The sequence below is a fragment of the Mus musculus genome, chromosome 3 (assembly GCF_000001635.26).
Source record: "Mus musculus strain C57BL/6J chromosome 3, GRCm38.p6 C57BL/6J".
Lineage (NCBI taxonomy): Eukaryota > Metazoa > Chordata > Mammalia > Rodentia > Muridae > Mus > Mus musculus.
The window spans coordinates 92,674,907-92,697,266 of NC_000069.6; the positions used below are offsets into that span (position 1 = coordinate 92,674,907).

The 22,360-nt window shown below is 38.5% G+C and overlaps 2 protein-coding genes and 1 pseudogene across 2 annotated transcripts; 2 read left to right on the forward strand and 1 right to left on the reverse strand.

Annotated features, from left to right (window-relative positions):
- Nucleotides 1–4,340: 4,340 nt before the first annotated feature.
- Nucleotides 4,341–6,012, forward strand: Lce1c (late cornified envelope 1C). Its single transcript, NM_028622.2, has 2 exons — nt 4,341–4,391; nt 5,340–6,012. The coding sequence occupies exon 2, from the start codon at nt 5,362–5,364 to the stop codon at nt 5,803–5,805; it is 444 nt and encodes a 147-aa protein (NP_082898.1). The 5' UTR covers nt 4,341–4,391; nt 5,340–5,361; the 3' UTR covers nt 5,806–6,012.
- Nucleotides 6,013–10,592: 4,580 nt separating this feature from the next.
- Nucleotides 10,593–12,304, reverse strand: Lce1d (late cornified envelope 1D). Its single transcript, NM_027137.2, has 2 exons — nt 12,256–12,304; nt 10,593–11,221 (listed from the first exon to the last, which is right to left on the reverse strand). Exon 2 carries the CDS (start codon nt 11,196–11,198, stop codon nt 10,797–10,799), a length of 402 nt encoding a protein of 133 aa, NP_081413.1. The 5' UTR covers nt 11,199–11,221; nt 12,256–12,304; the 3' UTR covers nt 10,593–10,796.
- Gm4202 (predicted gene 4202) lies at nt 14,519–15,245 on the forward strand (annotated as a pseudogene).

A 22,360-nucleotide genomic window follows, 5' to 3' on the forward strand; every position in this document is an offset into this window, starting at 1 on the left:
TTTTCTGCAAACAGAGGTAATTTTCTCCTTTTTTGTTTGAATCTTTTTTATGCCTTTCTATCTCAGGCCTCTACCTAAAATTTTATCAATGAAGAAAGTGAACATCCTTGCCTTCTTCTCAATTTACAATGAAATAATTTTACTTTTACTTTATTTAGGTAGTTGTTGATACATCATTTTATTCCTAATTTCTTCACTGCTTGGTTCACAAAGGATGTTTCATTTTCTGTAGGCTTTTTTGGCATCAATGTAGAAGAGTATCATGACCTTGAACCTAAGTTTATTCATACACTCTATTGCATTTACTGATAAGCCATTGTTCCACAATTCTAGAATCCAAGTACTCAAACCAACTATCATGGTATTATTATTTAATGTGCTCCATTCTCAATGTTTTAATATAATATTTATAAATTCATCAATTTTGCCACATATATATCATATAGTTTGTTGATGGTCACCACTTATTTCGACTACTAAGCCCTTCAAGAGCCACTTCTAGATCTTATTCTAAATTTGAGGGAAGAAGTGGGAGGAGAAGGCAGAGAGGGGGAGGGTAGGAAAATCTCACACAATAGATGTTAGTAATGCCACAAGAAAATATGTATGTGTGTGTGTGTGTTACTATCATCAGTGAACAGTGATTCGCTGAAGTATAGCATAGAGTAGTATAGATCCACAACCATGCTATGATAATTCCCCTTATGTCATTGGCGAATGTTTGACCAAAAAGATGACCAAAAGAATATGAACTCTTGTGGATATTTAGGGTTATGAAGCAGAAGCTGATGGTTAAGATCTTTGATGAAAGCACCAATCACTTTTGTCACAGTGCATAGGCAAACACTTTGGTACTATTGAGGGCATTTACAACATGCTGATTACCTTTAAGAGTCTAAAAAAATGCTATGTTAGTTCCTGGTGGATGGGAGAAAAAGTCTTCAAAAGTATTATTCTACTGGGACCTTATGAGCTATAGTCATGGAAGGAATGGCATAATAGGCCCATTGGGACAATAGTGGCATAGATATTATGAACCAACCTTTTCCTGGTAAGATTAAGATCCATGCAGAAATGTATAATTTATGTGCTATTTTTAGAAATAAGATGCTGTTGTCTGTGCTTATAGTGAAATTTGGTTTTCAGTTATATTTTACTCTGTCTGTATGTAGTTTTCTGCTCATTTTTAAAATTAGCATGTCAAGTAGAAAGTTATTTTCTTTTAATTTTGAGATTTCAATACAACTACATCATCGTCCTATTTCCCTTTATTGCTCCAAACGCTACCACACACCCCTCCTTGACCCTTTTCAAATTCATTGCCTCTTTGTTATAATGTTTATTACAGACATAAAATTGAAACACATTACTAAATTTAACATTCTCTGTGAATACAATGTTATCTGTGGATATATTTTATAGCTAAACATTTTATATTAGGTAACTCATTTATATGCTCTTTCCCAGGAAAGACTTCACCTGGTCTCAACATTTCTTAGTTGCCTGTAGTCCTTTCAGTAGGGTTGAGGCCTCAAGGACTTTCCTCTGTTCACTTTGAATGCTTATTGTTGTTATTGTTCAGCTCATGTTTAGGCAGCCATGCTGGTGAGACTTTATGGGTATAATCTATGATATTATTAGAAGACACATTCTCATAGGAAACTCCCTGATCTTCTGGCCCTTACAATTTTTTCACTTGCTATTCCATAATGACAGTTGAACCTCTGTTGCTGAAGTTGTTATGCAGATCTTTTGGGACTGATCCTTACAATCTTCATTTTTTGAATGGTTGTGGTATTCTTTAATTATCTCTGTTTAGAAAAGAATTTTTTCTTAATGGGGAGTGAGAACTACACTTTTGTGGGGTATAGAGACAGATATCTAGAGTGCAGTTGAGGGTTATCTGATAAAGTAAATTGATTTTGATAAGTTTTCCTCCAAGACTCATACATCACTAGCCCTGGATAATTGTCTAGGTTTCAATACCAGGCGTGATTTTCCTCTCATTGAGTAGATCTCAAGTGTAATTAGAGAGCTATTGGATAACCTCAAGCTTATACCACAACTGCAACTTTGGGATTGTCGATTCCTACTGCTTTTTGTTAGGCCTCATAGGAAACAACTGATAACTGAAAACCTCAGACTGTCAACAGCTTACTAGTCATGGTATTCATATTAACTTGAGGCTTAAGTCTCCAGAGCCCATACTCAAGACTTGGTTCTAGTTTCTTCCAGCTACCATGCTACTCATACATACCTATGCTCATGCAGGTCAAATGAGAACCTGGGTGTTGTCCTGCACAGAGGCACAAGTGTGGACTAGTTGGTATCTCAGCCAAACCATTCCAGAAGTTCCAAGGTGAGGCAGACATGATTGCTATTGTGGAAACCAGGGATCATTTCCTGACTTCTCCCAATAACTAAGGCTATTGTAGCAAATGGGCAGGAGAATAAAGTCAACCAAGTTGAAGCAGTGAATGATTTTTCAAGGTCATGTGACCACACATACCACACTCTGTGTCAGAGGTTAGATCTTTGGGATGATCCAAGTCTTTAGAAATATCTGTCTCTAAGCTTAGATATCAATAAAGATGCTAGTGAGAAACTTAAACAACACCAAACATCTACAGGATGAATGTATTCAACTACTGAGGATAAGAAAAAAATCATAAATTCTAAAAAAGGTTAAGGAATTTATCTTGACTATATTAAACATCATAGATTAAAAGGAAAGAAGGTGAAATCAAGCTGCATTATCAAGACACCTAAAAGATGTAACAGACATTTTAGGGAAAATCATAAACAAAGACCAGAAAATAGCATCAATCACCTTTGAACACATTTGAGAGAAGGTAGAAAATTCTGCAGCATAAGTAGCATAAAAGGCTGTTGTCATAAAGGTATTTATTTCTCTTAAAAGTCCTCTGTAATGACTTTGGATAGCTATTGTTGGGAGTGTATATGGCCCATTAGCTGCTTTGTCTCACATGCAGGAGTAGACTAACAATATGACCCAGCATATGGTCCATTCCTCTGTTATTTTATAGGTGAACAACATAATTCTTTTCACATCATGTTAACTGTTTTCTGACTTTCTTCTTACTAATGTGCCATCTGACATTACCAGGATATCATGTAGTTTCTATGAGAGAGACAGGCTGGCTTCTGTAGAGATGTACAGCAATATTGAAACATTAAAGACAAGAGTATTATATTCCTAAAGAAAGATCAGATTTAAATTCATGAAATAGTCAATATAAAAATATTTAACAAGACAAATGCAAAGAAATACTCAAAAAATAAGAAAATTTACTCTCCTTGATAATGTTCACTGTTTTATTATTTAAATGAGTATTTTATTTGCAAAAATCTGGGTTTCCCGGGACATTTTCATAGACATTATGAGTATCTCCATCTTCTTTTAATTGTTTCCAATCTACCGTTTTATTTTTTATTTGTATGTGTGTGTGTGTGTGTGTGTGTGTGTGTGTGTGTATGCATGGTTGTTTGTGTATACAATTTTTACCTTTAGAGTTAAGAATAGGGTGTTAGATGCCCTGAAGCAAGAGTTACAGTTTGTTTTGAGTTGCCCCTCTTGGGTGCTGGGAATCAACCCCAGATCCTTTCCACAATAACAATATGCATTCTTCACTGATAAGAGCCTCTCTTAATTGCTGTGTTTAAAAAGCAGATTACTCACCCCATATTTAGCAGTTTACATACATGTCTGTTGTATACCATATAAAATGATGCTCTTTTTCATGAGACATTTTTATCTGTGACTTGAAATTTCATTAATTTTCACATATTCCAAATATATTCTACTTAATATTCCATTGTGATAGTTTAAGTGCAAAATGGCACAGGCTAAACAAACTTTCAGAACCACACCTCAACATTTCTTGGCGCTGAGCTAGATCTATCATGTAGGGTTTTACTGCTCTGGATGTCTAAAGTTCATACACATAGGGACAGTTATAGAAGTGTGTGGATGAAACTAGTCATGTAAGAAACTTCAAGGTTTTATTAGCTCAATGTGAGCTACAGGTTGCAGAGGTCACAGAAAGAATCAAAAGGAGGGTGATGGAAAAATGGCAGGTTCCTAATACAGATACCCTGTAGGAATGCCAGGTTTAAGTATCTAGGAATTCACCTCTTCCCTTCACGCCTAAGTCATCTTCTAAGATAATTGCAGCACGCCTTGGTCTCGAGACGGCTAGTGACCTATCACAAAACCATGTGGGTGTCATGAGGCAGGGCATCCCATCTCTAGCCACTGTATCACAGGCTGAGACAGAGCCCAGGATCAGAATAAAAGGACCTATGGACAGGGTGCTTCCATCCACTCACTGGCTGAGAAACCCACAGATCTTGTGCTACCCTTCATCTTGGTAAGTGTCTACTACAGGTAAGGGCAGAGACTGCAGAGTGAAGCCAGACTAGAGATAGACAGGAAACTAGGAAGAATTCCTGGGCCTTGTGGCCACATTGATATGTCATGTTCAAATGTGAGGTTAAGGCAATGGCAGCATAGTCAAACACTAGCCACAGCCGTGGTTCTGAGAGACATGGGAAAGCATTGATTGGATACTCAGATGGCTCTGGTGAGCACAAAGTAAGCTCTGTGTATGGGGCTCCATAGGATGAGATGATTAAGCACAGAGGACTGTACATCTGAACAGTTTCCAGGGGGGGTTGGCTTTTGAAGAAAAGGCTTCCCCTCCTTACCAATGAAAAGCTAAGGACAGGAATGTCAGCAGTGTCTCATTTTGGCTTGGGACAGAAAAAGAGCCCAGCTTCTGGAATCCGTTCATATATTTCTCTGATCAATAGGACACCACCAGGATGGCACTGACCTTGCCACCATTAGTCTGAGCAGGTGCTGATTTGGATACATCTGAATCCTGCCCTCAGAACAGGGGATTGTGTTTCCAAGGAATGTCTGAAAGGGTTTACACATTTGTCAGAGGCTGAGCTAGAAGGTCCTTTGGAATGCTGACCTTAAACTAAAATCATCTTTAAGTAATGCTTGTTCTTTTCTTTATAATTCGTTATTTCTGAAGGAGCACGTATACATAGACTAAGAGTAGCAGACCTTTTTAAATGTCATTAGATAATTATTTACTGCTCCTGGATTACAAAATAACCCCAGCATATCATGTGCATGGGTTACTGATGTTTAAAGACGTGAACAGGATAGGACAACCTGTGAAAATATTATAAGTGAAATGACTATAGATGGTGTTTCTATGAAGATCAGGAATCCTTCTGGAGGGAGGGGGCAGAATTGGTCAGGTAACCAGTGTCTTGTGTCTAACATGTATGTGATTCTCTCACAGCTCCTGAACACCCATAACTGAGATGTCCTGCCAGCAGAGCCAGCAGCAGTGCCAGCCTCCTCCCAAGTGCACCCCCAAGTGCCCTCCCAAGTGCCAGACCCCGAAGTGTCCACCAAAATGCCCCCCTAAATGCCCTCCCAAGTGCCCCCCTGTGTCTTCCTGCTGTAGCCTGGGTTCTGGGGGCTGCTGTGGCTCCAGCTCTGGTGGCTGCTGTAGCTCTGGAGGCTGCTGCAGCTCAGGGGGTGGAGGCTGCTGCTTGAGCCACCACAGACCCCGCAGATCTCTTCATCGCCATCGTCACAGCTCTGGATGCTGTAGCAGTGGTGGCAGCAGTGGCTGCTGTGGCAGCAGTGGTGGCAGCAGTGGCTGCTGTGGCAGCAGTGGTGGTAGCAGTGGCTGCTGTGGCAGCAGTGGTGGCAGCAGTGGCTGCTGTGGCAGTAGCCAGCAGTCTGGAGACTGCTGCTGACAAGTGCCATGAAGATCTCAAACATTCTATGCAGAGGAAGCCATGTTTGGAAGACCAGCCCATGTTTTCTGCTCTCCTTTTCTTCGGTCCTTCATGTCTTCATCTGTGAAATGCTGAAATTCTATATCAAGTTCTAAAACTGTCCCAATGACCTAATCCCTTTCTTCTTCAGTATTTTGTGATAATAAAGTCTTCTTTATTGAGTCTACCCAAACTCTTGTTTATCTTGGTCAGGGCTGCTATCACATATTAGTTTTAACATCTGGGGGATCCGTGGTGCCTTGAATTGAATAGAAGCTAATATTAGTTGGCTGAGTCATATAACCAGTAATATGGATCACTTTATAGAGTATAGGTAGTAATCTGTCATCTTTTACTATGCACAGATGAGGCCAATCCAACTGCCATATTCAGTTTAGGCTACTTTAGTTTTTTGGCTATCTATGTGCTTTCTCTGGTATTCTGAACAATACACTATATTTTAAAAGTAAGGGTCATAGTATTTTAACATCTCATATGAATTACGAAATGATCAATACCTGATGCTCTTCACTGTCTTAAAATTTAGACAAGCCAAGTGCCCATTACACAACAAAGGACCTAAATATAAGAATGAAGACAAAAATACTAGAAGAAGACATAATGGAAAAACTTTGAAATACTGGAATTTTCAACTTCTGTAAAATAATAGCACAGTAACAAAAATGAAAGTAGATTTCATGAACTACATTAATGATAAAATTTTCTATGAATGACTGAACAAAACCCACACATCAAAATGACAATCTTTAGTAGTATATCTGAAAACAAGAGATTATTCAAACTGTGTAATAAACACTTTCAGTTTATTATCATGTAAGTGAACAATCTCATTTAAATCTTAGAAAAGACTCCAGTGTATACTTATTGAAAATAATAGAATGATTCATGAACACAGGTCAAGTTGCTCAATATGAATATTAGGCAAATAAAATTCCCAATAAGATATATCTTCAGAGCCAAGAGGACGGCCACAAAGAACACAACACAGAGTGACAGCTCGTGAGGAGTAGCCAGAGGAATTGGTACATCTGTACATTGTTTGGAATGCAAGTGAATATGAAAAACACTTTTTCCTCAAAATTAACAGGATTAACTGCAAGTCATAGGTCTACTGTATTATCCATCTCTTTATCTGTCTCTTATCTTTCTATGTGCCTAACTACACACACACACACACACACACACACACACATATATATGTATATATATTTCTCTTTGTGTATGTATGTATATTCATTAAAAACAAAGACTTGAAGAACTATTACTATATCCTGTTCACAGAAGCACTATTTACAACAGCCAAAAGATGAAGGTAATTCAATTGTACATTGATTGGTGATTGTATTTAAAACTCTAAAGAATATGATATAAACTTTAGAGTGGAAGGTATGATAGCTCATTCATATAGTCACGGTCAGGGGGGCAATCACAAGTTTAAGAGAAGCCTGGTTGCATAGCTCTTTCCTGTCTAGCATGTTTTCATGAGTGAGACCTTTTCTCAAAAGAAAAGATTGTGGAAATATGTATGTATGCTACAATATAGATGAAATGTAAAGGTGTATACTAATTAAAATATGTATTCGAAAAAGACAAACACTATACAATTTTTCTGTAGGAAACTGCAATTATTCAGATTCAGAAAGGGAGTATTGATTTACAGAGGCCAGGGAGAGTGCCTGTGGGGATATATTGATGAGCGAGTACAGTGCTTCAGTTTTGTAAGATGATAAAATACCTACACATCACAATGTATTGTATACATATATGAAACTGAAAAAAAACTTTAATAAAGAAGACTAAAGTATCTAAAAACTGTATTTTATTCAGTTTCAGAGTTAAAACTGTGTAAGTTATTGAACATTATGTTTTATTAATTATTCAAGAAGCATGATAACTGCAACAACTAATAAGACTTTATCATGCTCTTGTCACAAATGCCAACAAAATATTAAACCTGTGGCATTGGCAGCAATGACATATATAACTTTATTTATTATTTTCATTAATTTGTTTATTTATTCACTTTACAACCCAATCACAGCCCACCTCCCTTTCTAGTCCCACTGGTCCAAATTCCTTCCCCCATTACTCCCCTTCTCAGAGAAGGGGAAGCCACCCATGGGTATCAACCACCCTGGCACAGCAGCAACATGTCACAGCAGGACTAAGCACACCCTCTTCCTCTGAAGCCCTACCAGGTAGCCCAGCTCGCAGAAGGAGCTCTGATGGCAGGCTACAGAGTCAGAGACAGCCTCCACTCCAATTGTTAGGGGACCCACATGCTGCAAACCTGCTACAGATATGTAGGGGGTCTAGGTCCAGCTCTTCTCCTGAAGATCATAAGCCCAGTCTTTTACTTTACATATCAATTCAGTCATTTACTTCAGGTTTCTATTGATTATCTTTTGAATCAGCATCCCTGTCCTTAGCCCCTTAATTCTTAGGAGATAGCAAGCACACATTTTCTTTTAACACTACAAAAGAATTCAGAGACCTGCCTATCTCTCTTATACATAGATGATAGCTGGGTGGGACCCTGTCCTGAAATTCGCATTTCTACCACACAGGGGCCACACCTTGCTGTGTCTCAGACTGAGCTTGAACTCAGGAATCTGCCTGTCTTTGTATCTGCCTGGTTTTTTAAATCTTTCTCACAAGCTTGCTCATTAATGCAGCCACCTTTGTTGCTTTAGATTTATGAAGCCCTTCATATAATTCATATTTCATCTTTATTTTTTACATAGTGTCCCTAATTTCCTGGATTTTTTTTGTTGTTGTTGTTAGACACTTTTTAGATTTGGCATTTTCTCTCACTGACATAACAATTTCTTCTATGGCATCTTCTATGCCTGAGATTCTATCTTCCACTTCTTGTGTTTTGCTGGTGATGTTTGCTGCTATAGTTCCTCTTCTCTTTCCTAGGTTTTCTATCTCCTGGGTTGCCTCCTTTTATGTTATCTCTATTACTTTTATTTCCATTTTCAAGTCTCAAACAGTCTTATTCATTTCCTTTGCTCATTTGATTGTATTTTACTGTATTTCTTTATATTTACTCATTTGCTCTTGAAAAGCCTCTATCTGTTTGATTGTAGTTTCCTGTTTTTCAATGGATTTATTTTTTTTTTCTTTAAAGGTCTCTATCAATCATCTTTGTAGCATGAGATTTAAGGTCATTATTTTGCTCTTCAAGCATGTTAGGATATCCAGAGCTTGCTGTGGTAGGAGAGCTGGGTTCTGATGAGGCCATATTGCCCTGACTTTTGTGAATATGTTTTTTTCCTGGCTTTTAGCCATCTGGTTATCTCTGGTATTGGCTGGTCTGGTAGTAGGTGATCATAGCAGGACTGTAATACTGCCAGTAAAGCTGATATTCCCTAATGGCTACAGGCCTCTGGTTTTCTTGGGTGTCAGAAGGCCTCCAGGGAAGCAGGCCACATTGATTGACCTGGTTATCCCAGTTGACTGCAGGCTTTCCTGGGAGGGGCAGGCTCATCTGTGGCTTGGGTAGTGATATGAAGATCCAGGATTGCAGTTAGAGGTGTGGACCGAAAATTGGAGAGCAGAAGGGGACAGGGCAGACCTCTCTGCTGGGATTGCTGGGGTCCCAGCAGGTAGGGGTTTGGGGAATGTATTGTGGATCTGAGAGCCCCCAGGAGGGAAGCTAGGCTGTGGCCTTTATTTATATATTAAAGTGAAGCTATGCTGTTTTATGAATTGTTCAAATTGCAAGTGGTGAGTTTTCAACAGTATTCACAGTTGGAAAATTGCTGTTTGTGGCATACAACTCTAAATATTATGTAAGAATAATTTAACTTTACATTTAAATTAATGAATTTTTGCTTACATTACATATAGCAATGTGAATAAGTATTATAGGGACATTTTCACATACACTTACACTTGTGTATATAAACGTCACACTCCAGATAGACAGGGTGAGTACACTTTAGGGACACTTCTGTAGAAGTGACAGTGGGAAAAATGATGACAAGGTCTCTTTCCTACAAACAACAGTGAACAGAGTAAGAAACCTGAAGGAAACCATAATATCAAAGACAAATTTATCTTAGTACAATTGTAGTAACATGTATTAAATTAAAACACAGAAGTAGGGAGCAGGCGTGTGAAAAGGTTTCCAAACATTTCGTTCTCTACTAATGAACTCAATGTCTATCAAAATTTCTGCAGCCACTAATTGAGGAGAAGGAATGAGAGCTTTGCCAATGGTCAGCTGTGCAGGAGTTCCCACACTATAACAGATCAGTTACAGCAGCAATATGATGTGTTGAAAAAGATATGTAAGTTTCTACATTTCTACGTTATAACTTTGTTTACAAGAAAGCAACAAAAACAAAGGAGAAAGAAAAATGTCTGACTGGCGTGCTCACTGTCCTCATTTAATCCCACTGTTGAATCATTGTCCTAATATGTGTCTGATAGTGGACATTTATCTTCAACCCCCTTGAGTTGGGTTTGTCTTCAGGTTTTATAATTGTGAAGAGTGATTGCCTTTTCTAAGTGCTCATATTACCTTTATGTTAAAAAAAATCAAGTTCTTAGAGATACAGTAGAGCTGTGGGTATAAGTCATAGGAAGCAGATACATGTATAAAAGAGAACAATAGTTTGGAGTGTCATTCGGTAAGAAAAGATAACTATGGGATAAGAATCAGGATGAAGCTGAGAAAAAAATAAAAGGAAACAAAATAAAAAACAAAAAGAAAACACAAGAGTCTTGTCTGGAATGCTTTTCAAGACTTTTTTAATTTGTAACAAAGATGCAAAGAGGCATTGTCATCTCTGAAGTAGAATGCAGAAACTTTCCCTGAAGATTTCAGCATCTCAAGGGGCAGGACAAGGAGGGAAGTAGGAGACCAAAGAGCAGCGTGGCTGAGTCTTCTGAGAATGTGTTCTTTCTGCACCACTTTTCTAGATTCTTTCTCATTGAGATCAGCAGCAGTCCCCAGACTGTTGGCTACTGCCACAGCAGCCACTGCTGCCACCACTGCTGCCACAGCAGCCACTGCTGCCACCACTGCTACAGCATCCAGAGCTGTGGCGATGGCGACGAAGAGATCTGTGAGGCCTGTGGTGGCTCAGGCAGCAGCCTCCACCCCCAGAGCTGCAGCAGCCTCCAGAACTGCAGCAGCCACCAGAGCTGCAGCAACCACCAGAGCTGGAGCCACAGCAGCCCCCAGAACCCAGGCTACAGCAGGAAGACACAGGGGGGCATTTGGGAGGACACTTAGGGGGGCATTTTGGAGGGCACTTCGGGGTCTGGCACTTGGGAGGGCACTTGGGGGTGCACTTGGGAGGAGGCTGGCACTGCTGTTGGCTTTGCTGGCAGGACATCTCTGCTGGTGAGTGCTCTGGAGCTGTAGGAGAGTAAAGGAGAAGTTAGAACCATGACCCTCCAGTCACCACACCCTGCATGCTTAGCATCCATGAAAACCATACAAACACCATCTCTAGTAGTTTCAGTTCCAATACACTCATCTCCTCAGGTCCTCATTGTCATGTATTGGGAACATCAGAAACTCATGTAAGTCAGGTAAGAACTGGCATATGCTCTCCAGCAGAGAATGATATATTAATGTTATCTTGAAAGGCTCTGAATCACAAACTTAAATGTGGCAGAGGAAACCTTCCCGCACTTGTCTTCAGACTGAAATCTCTGGATTAATGCATCGCTTCCAGGAGAAAAAAAATGCATTTTGAAACAAAGGCCAATCATTCTCTTCCATAACTTTCAAGCTTTTTTTTTTTTACCACACAAGTCACTACTGCAAAGAATCTGTGTTCCTATTGGATAAGTAAAGTGATTCCCTCAATGAAATGTCTGAAAGTTTTCATAGGAATATGGGTATTTCCTATAGACTAGGACCATGAGACCCTGCTCTCTGACAAGCTTTCACATATGCTAAATTCCCTACCTGTTCAACAGGATAGCACCGCCAGAGTGGGACTGGCAGTATTCCTGTCATTCCTGGAAGTGTGTGAACAATCCCAAACTTTTAACTCTGGGTTTTACAAGTTCAAAGGAGCACCTACTACCCTATCCATCCTCCCTCTGCTGCTTCCTTTCAATGCTGGGCCAAGGATGAATTTCAAAGTAGCCCTTTCAGGTTTGTTTAAGGTGCACAAACTGCTGTGCTTCAGGGTTCTGTTGTGACAGATTCACTCTAAAGAGAAGGTAGCTCTCTGCAGAGCCATTGGTTATGTGACTACTGTCTACTCATTCTTCCCATTGGCGTTAAAGTGCCCTTTTTTTCTACCCATCATTCTGGTCTCCCCTAAGTCTTCTGTAAGCATAGCCCAAGGGCTCTGTGGCCCTGCTAGTCTCTCCTCCATCTCTCATCTCAGCTTCCCTCTGGTACAAGCCATGCTATTGCCCCCAGTGGATACTTACCAAGACGACAGGTAATTCAAGATCTGTGGACGCCTCAGGAGAAGTGGATGGAGGTATGCTGTCCCTCAGTCCTTTTATACTGATCCTGGGCTCTGCCCTGACCTGTGAGACAGTGACTGGGCATGGATGGCCCTGTCTCCTGACACCTTCCTTGTCTTGTGACTGGTGATGACCAAATATTCCTCACCAGGTTTGCTCCATGAGTTCAGGGATGCTTGAGCCTGGACTATGGTTTCAGCATGAGGAGAGGAGGAAGTAGATAGATGTCATCCTTAATTTCACATACTTAAAGAGTATCAAACTTAGGAACTACTCATTTTTCAGTTTATCTCACTCACTGCCTATAGCATGAGACTGCAGTATTCAAGCCAGCCAGCTATATAGCTATGTGTAGTATGCCAAACCATGTGGTTGCATCAAATAGTTAGACATCTGCAGGGGCAAAATCTAGGATGAGAAATCTGAGCCTTGTAGGGGACCAGCTAAGGCTGTGTTTTGAAATATTTTTGGCCCTAATATTTCCCTTTTTAACTGTACTATTAAAGTATTAATGAAAATTAGCTTAATGCTATTAATTTTAATAAAGTATTAGAAAATAATAACAGGGCTTACTAGAGAAAATTAATTATGGCAGATTCTTCATAGATGTCTCTTTTGACTTTCTGAATAAAGAGATATGAAAACTCTTCTTTAAGAAAAATAATTGAAAAACCGGAGAGACAGTTCAGTGGGTAAAGTACTTGATGTATAACCATATGATACTGAACTGGGATCTCCAGAAATGACAGAAACATCAGATGCATAGAACATGCCTATAATCCAAGTGGATTGATATAGATCCTGGGTGATTTTGGAAGATCTAAGACCAGTTAAGTTGCCTAAAATAGGGAGCATACAGTTCTATAAGAAACCATGTCTCAAATAAAAAAGGGGCAGAAGAGATCAAGACAAAACATCCTGATGCAACCCCTGGCCTTCTCATATTCCTACATAGAACATGCACCATCTGGCATATGTACACTCACTATACATCAGACAGGTGCACACAAAAATTAAAATAATAATTATAGGTATGTTCTCAGTAGTCATACTTCTTATACAGGAACATGTTATGAGAATACTCATTTTGTAAAATTAATATATACTACTAATTAAAATATAGCATTTTTCTCTGGGGAAAAATGGGTTTTATTATTTGTCAGGTGGTTTTACATTTTTTAGGTGGACTGCTTCATGAATTTTGTATCATCTTGCACATGAACTATGGTAATGTTACTTTATTACTCCTGAGTTAGCAAGCATGCTGCAGAAGAGAATACATCTTATTGTTTTTACAAATGTGAGTTGTACTTTTAAGTTTTGTGTGTATCTGTGTATGTGGATATACATGCAGGTGTCAGCGGGTGCTGGAAAAGGATCTTAGATCCACTAGGGCTGGAGTTACAAACTGTTATGGTATTGGGATTCAAATTCTGGTTATAGCACTCTTAACCACCAGACTATCTCTCCATCTCCCATATGCTTGTTTTCAAATGACAATTTCTGTAGAAGGGTGACATGGTAAGATAAGAAGTGAGAAAATATTCAGTAAAATAAATAGAACACACATCTTTCTTCTTTGTATTAGTGTGAGGTTTGGGGTTTAGGGGTTTCGTATAGATGGAGGAGATGATGTACACAGATAATAAGAGAAGAGAGAAAATTCTGTGGGAGAGTGCATGCATATTTATCTATGCAAATGGATAAGAAGAGACACATCCCTCCATGACAGGGTCAAGAGCAAGAGTTCTTACTAAGGGGATGTTTTTGAACTGTTGTTTTTAGACCTCTGTGATCTCTTTATCCCCCTGGCTCCCATATTTTTCTACTGCTGCACAAGTTGCATATTGAAGGGGGGATTGAATTTACTCAGTTTGCACACTTCAATGAAAATAGTTAAGATATAATCTAGTACAAGAGAGTTGTAGAGTCACACTGTGATGTTCTCTAAAACTGAACAAATTCAGGGAGACTGTAAACACATGCTAGAATGAGTCAGGTGAAGCAAAAAGTCTTTGCAAATAAAGGATTGACTCAGACTTTGGAATAATGTTCAAGTCACGGGAGCATGACAAGCATCAAGAAAATGTGAGAGAGAGCCTGTGAGCAGCCAGATCAGGGACAGAGTCTCAGCCTCGCCGCCACCGCTGCTGCCGCCGCCGCCCAGAGACTGCCGAGCCGCGTCCGTGTGCCGCCACCCACTCCGGACACAGAATATCCAGTTATGGATAAAAATGAGCTGGTGCAGAAGGCCAAGCTGGCCGAGCAGGCAGAGCGATATGATGACATGGCAGCCTGCATGAAGTCTGTCACTGAGCAGGGAGCTGAGCTGTCGAATGAGGAGAGAAACCTTCTCTCTGTTGCTTATAAAAAACGTTGTAGGAGCCCGTAGGTCATCGTGGAGGGTCGTCTCAAGTATTGAGCAGAAGACGGAAGGTGCTGAGAAAAAGCAGCAGATGGCTCGAGAATACAGAGAGAAGATCGAGACGGAGCTGCGTGACATCTGCAACGATGTACTGTCTCTTTTGGAAAAGTTCTTGATCCCCAATGCTTCGCAACCAGAAAGCAAAGTCTTCTATTTGAAAATGAAGGGTGACTACTACCGTTACTTGGCCGAGGTTGCTGCTGGTGATGACAAGAAAGGAATTGTGGACCAGTCACAGCAAGCATACCAAGAAGCATTTGAAATCAGCAAAAAGGAGATGCAGCCGACACACCCCATCAGACTGGGTCTGGCCCTCAACTTCTCTGTGTTCTATTACGAGATCCTGAACTCCCCAGAGAAAGCCTGCTCTCTTGCAAAAACAGCTTTCGATGAAGCCATTGCTGAACTTGATACATTAAGTGAAGAGTCGTACAAAGACAGCACGCTAATAATGCAGTTACTGAGAGACAACTTAACATTGTGGACATCGGATACCCAAGGAGATGAAGCAGAAGCAGGAGAAGGAGGGGAAAATTAACCGGCCTTCCAACCTTTGTCTGCCTCATTCTAAAATTTACACAGTAGACCATTTGTCATCCATGCTGTCCCACAGATAGTTTTTTTGTTTACGATTTATGACAGGTTTATGTTACTTCTATTTGAATTTCTATATTTCCCATGTGGTTTTATGTTTTAATATTAGGGGAGTAGAGCCAGTTAACTTTAGGGAGTTACTCATTTTCATCTTGAGGTGGCCAATATGGGATGTGGAATTTTTACATGAGTTACACATGTTTGGCATAGTACTTTTGGTACATTGTGGCTTCAGAAGGGCCAGTGTTAAAACTGCTTCCATGTCTAAGCAAAGAAAACTGCCTACATATTGGTGTGTGCTGGCGGGGAATAATCAGGATAATGGGTTCCAGTCATGAGTGTAGTCTTTGTGGGTACTGTAAGGCCTGGAGCACTTGTGAGGCTGTGACACAAACACCCTGTGGATGCACGCTAGGATCGTGTGTGTCTGCGTGCACACTCTTGACCACAGCTCCAGAAGATGTCTCTAGACAAAGTCGTGACCCAATTTACTCTGGTAAGGGCAGAAACGGTTCACATTCCATTATTTGTAAAGTTACCTGCTGTTTGCTTTCATTATTTTTGCTACACATTTTATTTGTATTTAAATGTTTTAGGCAATCTAAGAACAAATGTAAAAGTAAAGATGCAGTAAAAACGAGTTGCTTGGTGTGCCCGGCTCCATACGTATCAAGCACAGCGGTAAACAAAATCCCATGTATTTAACTTTTTCTTTCTTTCTTTTTTTTTTTTTTAAGTTTTTTGTTTTGTTTTGTTTTTGCTTTTGTGATTTTTTTTTTCTTTTTGATACTTGCCTAACATGCATGTGCTGTAAAAATAGTTAACAGGGAAATAACTTGAGATGACGGCTAGCTTTGTTTTAATGTCTTAAGAAATTTTCATGAACAATCCAAGCATAATTGTTAAGAACACATGTATTAAAGTTCATGTAAGTGGAATAAAAGTTTTATGAATGGAAAAAAAAAAAAGAAAATGTGAGAGAGATGAATCCATATATCTTTCTGTCTTTCTGTCAACTGTCTATTGGCTTATCATCTATTTATTAATCTAGTCATCTATGAGTTTCTTCATGTCTACTTTTCCCCAGAGACTCTGCTATCTACAGGTGACAAGATTCTTCTCAGAAATTACTGACAACAGATTATTTGAATATCTTTATTCTATTCTAATATCATATTCAAATAAACCACTTTTTATAGTAATGTATGTCTGAGGTATATTAGGGACTCCATACAGTTTAAGGAAGCTTTGGCCTTTTGCTTTATCTATACATTGTATAGTTTTCAATTTCCCTAAAAAATGATTGTAACTGGACCACTTCATTTTCTATCCTTGGTAATAAATATATTTCCCTGCAACACATGCCGTGCACTTTTCCCTGTCAGGCTTGTTCACCTCAGTCCTTATGATTCCTTTTTTGATAATTTATATGACTAGAATAAGTGCATGAAGACCATCCTGGGCTTTGTATTTTATTTTCATTAATTCACAGAATGCTGCATTCTTTGGTTATTTTAAGACTCTTAAATCCTCTAACTAATATTACCAGTAACATTTCATAATGTTACTAACTATTCCTAATGACTCATCTCACCCAATAATGTCCTGCATTCTGAAACTACCAGTGTGAGTCATTGTGGCAACATCACTAAAAATCTGCCCACTGTCTCACCAGCTATGACATCTGCTCTTCTGGTCAGGTTATTCCAAAGAACTTAGTAACAGGGAGAGGCTAGGAATTGATTTTTGCATTCAATGACCAGTCTGCTCAGCTCAACTTCCAACTTTAAGGATGACAGTGGACTAAAATACCAGTTGGAACACACCTCTGCCAGTGTGCAGGGCAACACCCAAGTCTTCAGATGACCTGCATAAGTGATATGTGAGCACCCTTGCTGCTTGCTTCAGGAAACTGGAATTTAATCCTTGTCTGTGAGTTCATCTGGCTTATGTGTCAGGTGTAACTATAGCCATTGTGGTCAGTGAACCATTGGCTTTTCAGGGGCTTCCTTTCCTTCAGTTATGTTATTTGCAGGCAGATTTTTCTTCTTATGGTTGATTATAAGAAAAATTTGTTAAATCAGAACCAGAGGCAATTTAAACTGAACACTGTGGTTTCCTATGTGATCCAGGGATGTACCAAGCATTTTATCTATAAACTCTTGAAATATTCATGAAAAATAAAACAATTATTTTGTAGTGCAAAAGAAAATTCAATTAGAGATTATATAGCATCATTCAAATCTATAGCTTCTAAACATCTTTATTTTTATGTGTACAGGTCACTGAGTATATGCATACATATCACTTGAGGGCAGGGTCTGTAAAGGCTAAAAGAATGAGTTGGAGGCCCTGGTACTGTGGTCACTAGAATTTGTGAATAATCATGTGAGTCCTGGTAGTTGAATCTGGATCCTCTGCAAGAGCAGCAAATGATCTCTTAATCATTGAACTCTCTCACTTGCTCCCTAAATTTATGTTATTTGGGGCAATCAAGGAGGTTCAGTGGATAAAAGTGCTTTATTCTAAGCCTGACAACCTGACTCTTATACCTGGATCAATATGGTAGAAAGTAGAACAAACTCCTAAAAGTTGTCCTCTGATTTCCACATATGTGCCATACCATGTAGGCACTCATACTCACCAGCACAATACACTGGTCAGACAGACAGACAGACAGACAGAAATATGTAATGAAAATTTAATTTTATTAGCTGGTTACTCTTAGTGCAGTGGTTTTAACTATGACATATGTAGATAAACCAAACTAAATTTTCAACATTTCTAAGTACTTATAATTACCATTATGTCTTCCAAAATATCAAACACACCTCACAAAATTTAAAATCAAAGCCAAGTTTAGTAGTTTACCTCTATGTGTTGAATACAATCACATTGTTTTATATCTAATCTGTAGAATATTTATCCCATTGCAAAGCTAAAATTGCATGATCATTTGTCAATAATTTTCTATTACTCTCTCTACCTAACTACTAAAACTGAAAAATTTCCTGCTTGGGTATAGAGAGTAATAAGGTGATGGATATGAGTCTTAGTAACCTCAACATCTCAGGAGATTAGAAAAACACAACCAGTCTTTTGGTCGCTGGTTTACTATAATTAACACATTGTGTTTATATTTGTTCCATGTTTTAACCTAAATATCTTTCTCTTTTAAGAGTATTTAGGTCAGTTGTGGTGGGGAACGCAGGTAGGATTTGCTGAAGAGGGCAGAGGCAGGAGTTTCATGAGTTCAAGGCCAGCCTGTACTACACATGTTGGGGCTGGGGATTTAGCTCAGTGGTAGAGTGCTTGCCTAGCAAGCAGAAGACCCTGGGTTCAATCCTCAGCTATGGAAAAAAAACAAAAAACAAAAAACAAAAAACAAAAAACAAACAAACAAAAAAAAAAACCGAGTATTTAGAATTACATTGTGTATATCTACCAGAACTTTTAATAGCACCATAAATCAGTGTACAACTGAGTTATACCAGCCTTTGGCTATTATAAACAATGCTTCTGTAAATGGGTAAACAAATTCCTCCTCAAGGTGGTAGACTTTCTGCTTTTCATGAGATTGCTGATATATTTTTAGTGACATCTTGCTGTTTTTCACAATTATTATTGCATTTTGTGTACCCTACTATTTCCTCTGCATACTCACCAACAACTCTCAATCTCTGCTGTTTATAATACACAGAGTCAAGTTTGAAGTGTCATCTGGGTGTATTTACATTTACCTAACAGCAATTATAAGCTTTTCATATAATTAGTCTTTTTTTTTTTTATCTTCTATGGGAAAGTATGTATTCAAGCCCTTTCTGTGTTTTAAATCAAGTTGTTCATACTTTTGTTGGAGAGTTGAAAGAGTTTGTTTTATACTGTGGATAGTACCACACTCTTAGAAGTCTGATATATACATATTTAACTCCTACCTCAAAGCTTTCCTTTAATTGTGTTTATTGAGCTATTGAGTAACAGATATTTCTATATAGAAAGAGTTTTGATATCCAGTTTAGACAGTCATTGCTAAATCCAATGTTGCAAGGTTTCCTCTTGTGCCTTGTTCTTAGTCTGAGGCCTTTGACAGTCATCTTCTGTGTGTGCTCTGATGTTCCAGCTTCATGGTTCAGCAAGTAGATACCTAATTTTTTTTATAATTCTGCTGAGAAGTCTGTGTCTCTCATTGAGTTGACTTAACACTCTGGTTGAGAGTCATTTATTTAACCATGTATGTGAGAATCTCTCTCTAGGTCTCATTCCAATCCTTATTCCAGTTACCATGAACATTTCATTACTAATTTCTTCCAGTTAACATGTATGTCTATATACTAATACCATTATTTTAGATTTGCAGTAAATTTTAAAATCAGAAAGATATTTTCAAATTTTTGCCTTTTAATAATCTTTGAATTATTCAGAAAATAATTTGTAATAGGTCATATTGTATACAGTCTAGAAATTATTATATTTATCATTTTTGGTGGGAGGAAGGGATGTTTGTGTGCTGTGATGAACAGTAGGAGATTAGAAGTGTAGGAATTGGTTCTCTTTATCATGTGGGCCCCTGGGGTTGAACTCATATTGTCATGCATAGTGACAAGTGTCTTGTGTTGATTTGAATGAGAATAAATACTTAGTTCACAGCAGGTGGAACTGTTTGGGAAATGTTAGGAGGTCTAGCTTCCTTGAAGACAGGGTGTCACGGGGGTGGGGGGCATGGGGGGGGTGAGGGGGTGGGGGGGTCTGAGGTTTCAAAAGCCCCTGCCAGTCCCAGTTGGATTTCTTTATGCTTCCTGTTTATAGATCAAACATAAGCTCTCAGCTACTGCTTCAGCACCTTGCCTACTTGACTGTGGTCATGCTCCATGCCATGATGACTATGAACTCACCCTCTGAACCTCTTAAACTCAATAAACCCTCAATAAACTCTTTCTTCGACAAGTTTCCTTTATCTCTTCACAGAAATAGAAAAGTTACTAAGATAAAAGTTGATACCAGGAGTGGGATACTGTTGTGACAGACCTGAACATGATGTTTGTTGGAAGAATGTGGAAGACTATGGGAATTTGGAGTAGGAAATCTGTTAAATGCTATAATCAAGTTTTAACAGACCATGTCAGTATAATCTTGCAAGGCAACACTTCTGAGAACAATATGGAACATGAAAGCCCAGCAAGCAAGAAGTTTCAGAGAGGAATTATACTAACAAATAGGCTAGAGACGGACCATTCTTGTGACATTTTGGTTAAAAAAAAGTTAAAAAGTGGCTGTTTTCTTCCCTTTTCCTAAAAATCTTCTTGAGGCTAAATCAACAAGGGGATTTCAAATCAGTCCAGTATGGACTCTGTTGTGTGGCTCTTAGTGATCACTTGTATGCAAGTCTACAATACAAAAGAGCAAGTGGAGCAAAAAGAAATATATAATATTTGAGGAGAAAAAGAACAGCAGGAAATTTCTTGTTGGAGTTATAACTAGTACTTAAGAAGTTAAGCACCATGATGCTCCATGAAATAAAGGGAGTTGTGACTTTGGGATAAAACTCCACCCAAATAAGCCTCCATTTGTAAAAACTGAAATGTTGTCAAGTTTATATATACACACACATATAATTTAAATGTATGTGAAAACATCTCAATAATACTTGTTCACATTGTTGTATATAACTTAAGGAAAATAAAATTCATTCATTTAAATCTAAAGTTATTTTTGTATTTTATTTAGAGTTGTGTGTCCCAAAAAGCAATGTATTCTCTATGAATATGGTTAAGAACTAATCACATGCAATTTGAACAATTTATAAAATAGCATAGCTCACTACATTATATGAATAAAGGCAACAGGTCAGTCTCATTCCCAGGAGTCTCCCTGACACCTAGGACAACCAGGTGAGTTACTGATTCTCCAATGGCCTGCTTGCTGGGACCCCAGAAAGTCCATCAGCTATGATCCCATTACAGATGGATAGGAGTCACCATGTGGTTGCTGGAAATTGAACTCAGAAGCTCTTAATCCCTGAGCCATCTTTCCAGCTCCTAGACTGTGTCTTTTTATTAATGAATTGAGTCCACTGATGTTTAAGAGATATCAGTAACCAATGGTTGATAGTTCCTGTCATTTGGATGTTGGTGGTATTACTGTATGTGTGTGTGTGGGGGGGGGGTGTTTCTCTTCCTTTTTTTTTGTTTGCTGTGAAAGTATTAATTTCTTGTGTTTCCTTGGATGTAGTTACTTTCCTTGTGTTAGATTTTTTTTTTCTATTATCCTCTGTATGGCTCAATTGGTGGAAAGATATTGACTAAACTTGGTTTTGCCATGATCTTGGTTTGTTTATTTATGGTGATTGAACATTTTGCTGTGTATAATAGTCTTGGCTGACATGTCTTGTCTCTTAGAGTCTGCAAGACATTAGTATAGGTCCTTTTGGTTTTAGAGTCTCTGTTAAGAAGTCAGGTGTAATTTTCATATGTCTGTCTATATGTTACATGTGCTTTTTTTTTCCCTTGCAGCTTTTCATATTCTTTTGTTGTTGTTGTTGTTCTGTACATTCAGTGTTTTGATTATTTTGTAGTGGGAAGTTTTTCTTTTCTAGTCCAATTTATTTGGTGTTCTGTCAGCGTCTTGTACGCTTATATCCATCCTTTTTAGCTCAGGGAAATTATCTTCTATGATTTTGTTGAAATTATTTCCTGGCCCTTAAATCCTTAAAACTGGAAATATTCTCCTTCTTCTATTCCTATTATTCTTAGGTGGAATCTTTTGATAGGGTCCCAAATTTCCTTGATGTTCTGCTCTCTTTCATAGGTTTTCTTATCTCCAGGGTTGCCTCTGTTTCTCTTTTCTCTGTTGTTTTTATTTCCTTTTCAGGTGTTAAACAGTTTTATTCATTTCCTTCACCTGTTTGATTGAATTTTCCTGTATTTCTTTGTTTGTATTTATTTATTACATATTCAAAGGCATCTGTCTGTTTGATTGTGCAGTCCTGTATTTCTTCAAGGATTCATTTATTTCCTCTTTAAAGGCCTCTGTCATCTTCATAGGATGTAA

What these genes read in the sequence shown, in the direction of transcription:
- Lce1d (NM_027137.2), bottom strand. Translation starts at nt 11,198, where the DNA reads ATGTCCTGCCAGCAAAGCCAACAGCAGTGCCAGCCTCCTCCCAAGTGC.
- Lce1c (NM_028622.2), top strand. Translation starts at nt 5,362, where the DNA reads ATGTCCTGCCAGCAGAGCCAGCAGCAGTGCCAGCCTCCTCCCAAGTGC.